At 37.7% G+C, this 9,569-nt stretch overlaps 2 protein-coding genes across 2 annotated transcripts in view; both read left to right on the top strand.

Moving 5' to 3' along the window:
• The first annotated feature begins 932 nt into the window (after positions 1 to 932).
• LOC120287574 (phytosulfokines 3-like) lies at positions 933 to 1,555 on the top strand. The gene is made up of 2 exons (XM_039300437.1): positions 933 to 1,049; positions 1,242 to 1,555. The coding sequence occupies exons 1-2, from the start codon at positions 933 to 935 to the stop codon at positions 1,371 to 1,373; spliced, it is 249 nt and encodes an 82-aa protein (XP_039156371.1). The 3' UTR covers positions 1,374 to 1,555.
• Positions 1,556 to 6,929: 5,374 nt separating this feature from the next.
• The window catches only part of LOC120287570 (exosome complex component RRP45A-like), a 28,342-nt gene continuing 25,702 nt past the window's right edge, over positions 6,930 to 9,569 (top strand). The window contains exon 1 of the mRNA XM_039300430.1: positions 6,930 to 7,128. Within this exon, the coding sequence (XP_039156364.1) occupies positions 6,992 to 7,128 (137 nt within the window). The 5' untranslated portion in view covers positions 6,930 to 6,991. The remainder of the gene's footprint in view (positions 7,129 to 9,569) is intronic.

Genomic DNA, 9,569 nt, shown 5'->3' with positions numbered 1-9,569 from the left:
CCAGATTAGTCGTGGCCGAACAAAACAAACTTCATTTTTTTTCTTTATGAGAATTTAGGGCACGATTGTAGAGATCCATCTATCTAAAGGGCTCATGAAACACCCTACAAAGTCATGAACTGATGAAGTTCAGAACTTTTACCTATGCAGTTGGCCCGATCCAGAGCAATTAGCATACACTTTATGAAACTTAAATGAGTGATTTCCAATTTATGAGTTAAGAGATTCTTGAACACACTCTCTTGAAGTTTGTTGTTGATAAAAAAAAATGATTTTAAACCCTCGTAAAATGTAGTTATCCTCTAGAAGCACTCTCTTTTGGCGTTGTCATATTATACTCCATCTTTCAAATGTATGAACTAATATCAAGCAACCCCATATAATACCGTTTGTCATTGACACAGCCATGTCAAATCATGATAAAACAAGTATAAGCACACCTTTCTTAAAAAAATTTGCTAAATATTCCATAATCGATATACAAAATCAGTGTACTAAGTGATGAGGTACATTGTTATTACGTGTTAATGTGTGTACAATGACCGACTTATGTATATACCTCTTTCAATCTGACGCATCTCTCTAAAACTAAAATTACTCTTTCGTTTTGCCATCTGCAATCTCCTGCCGTGAAAGCGGAGACTTAACGCACTCATCTACCCAATACTTATCCCAATATCTCTGATTGCGTTCCTCTTTTTGAACTTTGATTCATTCTGGTTGCTCTCTCATAATAGAACGCATTTGATTTCTCTACGCATCTTCGATTCGTCCCCACCGAAATTCTCTATGTCACAGTCTACCTCAATGATGACTCAAGCTACTCAGGCTCACACATACTTTAGTCAACTTTAACCATCCGCTCCATCCACCTCTCCCTATCTATATAAACCGTCACTCCCTGCTGTTCATCATCAAGAAAGACGACAAAGATGGCCAAGATAACAACCCTTTTCTTGACGTCTCTCCTCCTCTGCGCGATCTTATCCTGCTTTGCTCGCCCCGAGTCAGTGTTTCTCGATGTTACTCCAGTCCAGACTCAACGTGCGGTGGGTCATTTATTTACATTATAATATTATATAATCATTTTAGCCCGAATCCTAAAGTTTCGACCTCTGAAAGTTTTCATTCAAGTTGTTATTCTAGAACAGCTTAAATTTTTAAAGCAATCAGCCATGTGTGCACTCAAACATTTATGTCGGTAAGTTTTGTCGTGTATATCTGTCTTCTCTATCTTACAGGGTGTGGAAACGGAGCACGACGTTGACTTGATGGATGAGAGCTGCAAAGGAGTTGGCGAAGAAGAATGCTTGTTGAGGAGGACTCTGGCTGCTCACATCGACTATATCTACACCCAAAAGCATCATCCTTGAAGTTAATCTCCTCTGTTGGCGATTAGGAAAAAAAAAAAAAAAATTAGAGGCTTGAACGGTTTAGTGGTCGTCTACTAACCTTGTTGTGAATTACGAAACATATACTATGGTGGGAATGAGAAATTTGCTCGTCACTGAGAGTGGACTCCGAGTGTCTGCTTAATTTCAAACTTGTGTATCTTTTGCCCTACTAATCTCTTTTGGAATATTTTATTGAATGCCCTCCCAATTATGTTTCTTCCTCTTCTTCTTCTTTTATTGTTGTACAATAAGGTTCTCGAGTTCTACCAGCGAGAGAGGTTAACCAAGAGTGTCTCGAGCACAACAATGCAGTTTCAGTTCCCAAAGAAGTTATCGAGCTATAGCTAAAGTTACATAAGTAAAGAACCGGGATCTTCTACATCTAAATAGTGAAGTCACATCTTAAATTTATCAACCTTAAAAATGGACACATTAGCAACACCAACCGAGTTAGGCTCCCAGAACCAAAGAACCTCAAGCTCTACCAAATCCCCAACCCCCGGCCCCCTTTTCTCTTCTTGCTGTGCGTGCTTGACCTGGGTTCAAGGATTCAGGGTCATGGACCTCCAAATCAAAAAGAGATAGACTAATGCTCGCTGTGCGTGCTTGACCTGGGTCCTCGGATTCAGGGTCATGGACCTCCAAATCGAAAAGAGATAAGACTAATGAACGTGACAGCAAGACAGGAAGGTCCACGACCACGGGTTGTTAAAGGCGAGAATGTGTGGGCGTGGCGGTGCAGCAAGGGTGGTAAGACATGCTGGAGGAGAAGACATGCTCCAGGGACAAGCGACGATGCTCGGGGGACAAGATAGACCTGCTTAGGAAAGAGGAAAGGAGACAACGACGTTGTTTCTAGGCAAGGAAGCTGCGTCAATGCCACGTTGTTTTTTCTGGGTACTCCATTGACCAAAGGCCAGAAGTATGATTAGGTAATCTTTTCCCCAATCTTTTCCCGACAATGTGGAATGTCAAAGTTCCTTGTTTTCTATGGCCGAAAGAAATCCTTGATTAGGACGAGCTGAATACATCGAAATGAAAAAAGGAAGATCGCTTTAACACGCTGTCCTTGATTTTCTTGGGATCGTGGCTCTGCTTTTGGCGTTCAAAGGTCCACCAAAACGACGGTACAGACGGTGCGCACACCATGACTTCTTGGTCTCCACCATTTCCGGTTCCAATTTTGTCAAATGCTCTTTCTCTGTAACCCTAGCTAGAGCATTGTCCTTCCACGACGCGGTTACGATCATTCTGGTCTTCTCAAGACCTTGCGTGTGTGTGTGTGTGTGTGTGAGAGAGTGAGAGAGAGAGAGAGAGAGAGAGAGAGAGAGAGAGAGAGAGAGATCACTTATTCAAAGTAATTGAGTGCATTTGGGGAAACTTTGATGCTTGGTGAGATTTTTCCAAAGTACTTTGTGTCGTGGAATCGCGAATAAAATGTTGGGCGTATGAAAACAAATCACTTTGAATCGTAATCACTTTTCCGAAAGTGATATTTGCCCCCACTGTATTACCTATGGGTTAAGGCAACGTCACTTCTAAGATACAACAAAGCCACCTAAGCGCAAGATGAAATATCCACTTGTCACTCCCTTCTGAACTTCCCTTGAATTTCATGAGAGGTCCCAGATGAGAAAATTCAATGAAGAGAGATCAAAGATGTGTTTTTTGGTGATGTTAATAGTTTGTTATGGGAATAATTAAGCAAATTATTTTTGAAACTTTAGTCCAATGTATGACATCATCCCTAATCTACAACTAGAGCATTCAACCCATTCAACCCAGTGTTTAAGGGAATTGAGTGAGGTAGACATGTTTAGTTTCATATATGAAATTCGACTCTCATACTTTGTGAAGAAATAGAGTAAAAGTTTGAGAAAGAAATAAGAGCTAGAATAAGATAGACATTAGAAAAAAAAAAAAAAGTTGAGTTTTGGAATTGTACGTAACTAAAAACGATGGGGGAGAGGGGGGAGAGAGAGAGAGAGAGATGACGGCGGTTGCTTAATGCCAACTATCAAGATGCTCCTTTGTCAGGATCATGTGACCTCGTTAATGCCTTGCATAGGGTCGCACGCAAGCCTTGAGATGATCCTTTGCATGATCGCTTTGGTTCTCACTTTAAGAACCACTTTACTCTTGATCATTCATTAATGATGTTGAAAACCAATTCTAATCATTTCTTTGAATATATATATATATATATATATATATATATATATATATATATATATATATATATATATATATGGAACATACCATTTTCTAGTTTTATTAATGCAATTGGGCTGTGGAGATGGCCTGACTTAGAATATATGTTTTTGTACGGAATAGCCTCATTTTCCGCAGGCATTGCATAATTGATGGACGGACCTAAAGAACCGACTTATGTATTGAGAAGAAGACACCCCTAATAAGACTCGATCCTATTTCCCCAATGCCCCATGCTGAACGATACCCTTTTAGCCGTTTGCAATACAAGTTATTGCCCTAGCCATGCCTCGAACCGATCACTCCGGGTGAGGAACTCCCGAGTGAGGCTTAGGGGGGTCGGACGCCGGTCGCCACTTTTTGCCCTTTTTTATGACGCAGGGACCAAAGTTGCAACTTGAAATGGCCGCAAGGACCTATTCGAACCCCCTCATTTCTTAAGATTGAAGTTCAATCTGTCGAGCGCAAGCCCAGTTGTAATTCTTAATCACAGGCCAACCCAATCATTATATAAGTCGATGTTTCAAGACAAACGTGGGTGATTCTATAACTATGTGGTTGGTCATGATGAGAGAATACTGCCGGACACACCAATCATGTAAAAAAAAAAAAAATAGTAACCCAATCATTCTCTTTTGTCTCTATTTAAAGAGAATTTTAACTTCTATTTTATAACACGAATAGACCCTTCATTTAAAAATAATAATAATAAGCTATGGGGTAATGATATTCCCACAATCAAAATGTCGTCTTCCATAACTTTGTAAAACTCTATATTTCGATTGGATTAATTCATCCTGAAAAGCTCATCCACAATATCCATGAAGGTTCTTGAAAATTATGACAAAAATAATATCTACGAAATTAGACAACAACCAAATAGTCCCTCTTGCTTCTATTTTTCTTCTTGCTAAATGCTATTATCCATTTTCCTGATTAATAAAATCAATTTTATATAGAATTCAGGGAACAAGGTCTATCTCTACATTAATATCCTAGGTAATTTCTAACTTGCTTAGAAAAAAAAAAATCTGATTTTTTTAGTTTAATTTGAGTTTGATATAAGCTATTATAATGTTTACAAAAAAAATGCAAATTATACCCATTATAACACAAATATCCCATATTTTTTATATCACTAAAAACTCTACAATTAATCATTGTGAAATAAATATCTCAATTTTTTTTTTCATAAAAAAATCCACTTTTTTTTATGTATATGTCATAAATAGAACTGAGATATAGGGTATGTATGTTAAACCTGCATAAGTTTGGAAAACTTATTTGGTAATAAGATATGTTATTACCTTATTTGATTTTGATTTCAGTTTACTAAGATACATATTGTTTATTTGATCATTAATCAACAAAAAAAAAAAGTGATATTTATTTATATCAAGTTTTATTTATACCTCTATAAAAGAAAACGAAGTAAGCTCTAATTCAAATTACAAATAATCTACTTATAAACAAGATCGCTTGTTTTACTTTAGTTTTATCTACATTAAAGATTTATATAAATTAAATCTAATTCCTTAATGTTACTATCATAAATTATTTTCAAAATAAGCTATATTATCCAAGAATACTTTTGAAGATATCTTCTTTTAATATGATTTGTTCAATTCTAGACTCAATAAAAGGTAAGTGTTCATATATAACAAATAAAGTGAAGTTAATTTTTGTCAAGGAAGGAAAAAATAAATGAAAAACAAGTAAGGTTAAATTTACTTGATTATGAGTTAATACCATGAAAAATCCCAAATTATATCTAATTTAACATAAATACCTTAAACTTTTTTTTTATTACTAACGGTATATTTGATATCGTGTCAAACAATGTCTATTTTCATGCTTTTATTCCCCAAAACAAAAAAAGAACAAAAAAAATTTTGATAACTTTTTTATTCTCGAGAACAAATTTGTTTCAGAATAGATTTGAAACATTATCAAGAAGGGAAAAAAAGTTACTTTTTTTTTTTCCTAAAGACAATTCTAGAATCAAAGCTTTTTTTTTTTCTTTGTTCTTTTTTCCTTAGCTAGTCGTTGACCTCGACCATGGTCGGACGATAGCTGGTAATCTTGTTGGAGCGTCGTTGGCTCTTAACGAGGCCAAGCTCGTCAAGCAAAGCCTTACTATTGCTAGGTGAGGCTTAACCTCCCCATAGCCGAGCAATACCAACCTCGTGGTGGCTTGGCAAGTTGTAGCCTCATCCAGCCAAGGTGAGCACCAACCACGGTGGAGGTCAACAATCGGCTAAAAGAAAAAGAAAAAGAAAAAGAAAAATATAAGATAAAAATATAAAAATATAATAAAATTTTAAAAGAAATTCTAAGTCAAAAAAATTTAAGAGTTGTACCAAATACAATTCTCTTTCAAAAATAGAAATTTTATGCAATTACAAATACTTTCAAATGATCAAAAACTTATTTATGGAATAAAATAAAAATAAAACTATTTTTAGTAAAAATTATTCTTGATAATAAAATAGTTACTAAATGAACTCTAAAATTCTAAACTTATCTATTATGACAAAAATATCCAAACACTTTTTTGTCTCTCATAAAAAAATCTAAACTTATATCAAGTATAATAAATATACCCTCAATAAAATGCCACATATGTATAAAAAAAAAGTTATGAGTATTTGTGTTTTTTTTTTTTGTCGGTCATACTCTACTCTTACTCTAATTCTCACTCTCGAATTTTGTCATGCCTCCTTACAGGGTGTGGGAGTCGAAACCAACTCCCGAAACTAATTCATCCCCATCCCAACCCCCTCAAAATGTGAAAATTCGAACCTCTATGGGTATTTGTGTCACAGCATGAGAAATTTAGGGTTTTTTTGTAACACAAGAAAGTTTGGGATATTTGTGTCATAGTGGGCATATTATGGATTTCTTTTTTTTCGTATTTGCCCCTTGATTATTGCTCAATCTTTTACAAGGTATTTTTATTTATATTCTAGAGATTGTGGATGAATTGTGAAGGGCAAATTAGTCCAATCGAAATAAAAATTGTCGAAGAAGAGTGTTTTTGCCCGTTGTACCCTGAATAAACCCTAGTTCGATTTTCCTTTGAGCCAAATCTACTCCGTTTCAAAATCCGAAAGCCTTTTCCCCCGTAATCCGAGAGCCGAATCGTTGACGGCCGCCGCCGCCGCGCCCAAGGTCGGCATCGACCGGACCTCGAGGTTGCTGTCAAGTAGCTCGAACCAGAGGCTCGCCGTCGTCCCCATCGCCGATACCGTCGCTTCCGCTGTGCCGCCGCCGTCCGTCTCGTCCACCCAAGCGCTCCGGCCCTCGGCAGCGCTCGCCTCAGTCTCCCGGCCCCTCCGCCCCTTCGGCGTCCTCTTCCGGCGGCCCCTGATTTATGCTCGTGAAGAATGGAGCAGAGGCTGGCGAACACATGGCGGATGACCGTTAACGAGAAGAAGTTCATAGAAAGCGCTTTGGTCTCCGGCCTCAGGGTCGATGGCCGGAACGTCTACGACTATCGCAAGCTGAGCATCAACTTTGGCAAGTAAGTTGCAGCCTCTCTTCTCTGCAAAGCTTGCTCCTTTCGGCGTGTCGAAGCAATGTGAGCGGGATATTGGCAAAGTATTTCTCAATTGGCAAGCGACTTTTCTCCCCTCGTAGAGAAGTGTGCTGTGTCTATCGGTGTTGGCATGCTGTCTCGGTTTTTCAGTAGTAGTAATTCACACAAGCGGACACTTTTACTGGACCGTATATTGATAAACGCAAAATTCATACGAAAGCAGATGAGTTTAACATAAATCATGATTTTGGCACACGTACTCTATACAAAGAATGATGCTTTGTGATGAACAATATTTCATGGACTCAAATTCAACTAGTGAACACAAATCGACAGGCCTTAATATGCTAACATGGTTTAGACTCGTGACTCACTTCAGTGTTTATGGTCTAATGGGGGGACTTGATGCATCGCTGCGGTTTGTCTTTGTAGGCGGTACGGGTATGGTTGCCGTGTTTACATGTGGAGATGATTGTTTATGGATGTGATGCTGATTATGAATAAACAAGTACACTTGTTCCTTCGGCTAAAAATCTTTCACATTTGTTTGTTCGGAGTCCATGTAGCATAAGTCTATAGTTGTGTTCACTTTCAAGTTTCTTTGTCTGATAACTTTAGGGTTAAATAGCTTGATGTGCTTGTTTTACTTTGATTTTCCTTTTCCATCTTGCTATTTGTATCACTTAATAGAATTGGCTCTAATCTAACTTTTATTTTACCAAACCTGCAGAGAAGATGGCTCAGCAGAGGTGCATCTGGGGCAGACGCGTGTCATGGGAATTGTGACTTCTCAACTAATTCAAATTGACTCGTTTAGCCCATTTCAACCTATTTTCCTATGCAATTTAAATCTATCAACTCATATTGGACCTAACATATATCACTAAAACACTTTCGTATTTAATCTAATTAAAAAAAAAAACTCTTACCCAAATGAAGGTGGAATTTTGGAGTGATTGAGTATGAGATTGAGTGAGGATGAGAGAGAGTGAATAGTATATAAATGGATTGAGTTTATAAAATACAACTCATTCAACATGAATAATATTTTGAGTTTACTATTATGGACTCATTTGTGATCCATAAATTAAATATGACCAACCCATATAATAAGTCGATCGATTAAATATAAGTTGAGAAATGGATTTTAATAACCCTATTGGCCTGAGTTTTCAAGGCTCGACCTGTCAAAGTTTTTATTCCAGTTATTGCTATTACGTAACAAATTAAACGTTTTAGAACAATCAGTCATGTGTGCATCTGAACATTTGTGTGGGTAAATTCCGTCTTAGGCGTTTTGTATTCTCTATTTTGCAGGGTGTTGAAACGAAGCGTGATGATGAGTTGTTGGACGACAGCTGCAAAGGTGTTGGGGAAGAAGAATGCTTGGTGAGGAGGACTTTAGCTGCCCACATCGACTATATCTACACCCAAAAGCATCATCCTTGAACTTAATTTCCTTTGTTGGCGATTAGGAAAAAGAAAATGGATTTTATCAATCTCAAATACTAGGTGGAGTTATGGGGTTCGACTCTCACTTTCTATAAATTAAAAAAAAAAAAAGTGAATAAAAATCAGAGAGACTTAGAGTATTACAAATTAAAAAAAAAAAAAAGTAAATTCATTTCTCTCTCACTTCCCGAGAGAGATGTCGAAAATTCTCATAAATGTGGAATGTGTACATTTTCTGTCAAACACCAAATCCACTCCTCTGTTACTTCCCTCTGAGACTTTTCTTCTCTCTTTTCTGCGCCTTCTCTCGTCACGGCACCGCCACCTCATCTCACAATCTATCTTTGTGCATATCAGCATCCATCATGACCTAGCCACACCACCGCCACTTCTCCACCGCTGATCCAGATCACCATTATGAGACGCCACCTCTCTCTCTCTCTCTCTCTCTCTTCAATGACCGAGTCAAACGCAACTCACTCCGTCGAAACGGAGCAAAATTTGGCTCCGCCCTCTTCGGACTAACCAGATCTGATTCGCTCCTTGATGGTCCTAGCTTCGAGCTAGTGTCACTTGGCCTACGTCTAAGACAATGGAGCACTGGCTCAATTGTGATGAAAGCTGGCTCCATCCTGCGGGATGTAGAAAGTGTTGGGGAACTTTAATTGTCAATGAAGACAAAACAGCAGCTAATGCTTTGATACATGATGATAATCACTGTTCTTAAGGTATTATTTGCCTTATCCTACTTTCTCACGTAGTAGTTTCATGTACTAGCGGGAGTCTCTCAGAATTGCTAAAGAGAAAAAGAGACATATTAAAAAAAAAAAAAAAAGGGTGGGAGGAGGGGGAGCAGAGTGTATAGAAACTAAAGCACAACTTTATTGACCGGCAATTTCTCTAAGCGGATTAATATGCCCAAAAACAAAAAATAGATTATGGCAACTCGATGGATCAATCAAATGCCATTAACA

Source organism: Eucalyptus grandis, chromosome 8 (genome assembly GCF_016545825.1).
Source record: "Eucalyptus grandis isolate ANBG69807.140 chromosome 8, ASM1654582v1, whole genome shotgun sequence".
NCBI lineage: Eukaryota > Viridiplantae > Streptophyta > Magnoliopsida > Myrtales > Myrtaceae > Eucalyptus > Eucalyptus grandis.
This window is presented reverse-complemented; position numbering and strand designations above follow the sequence as displayed.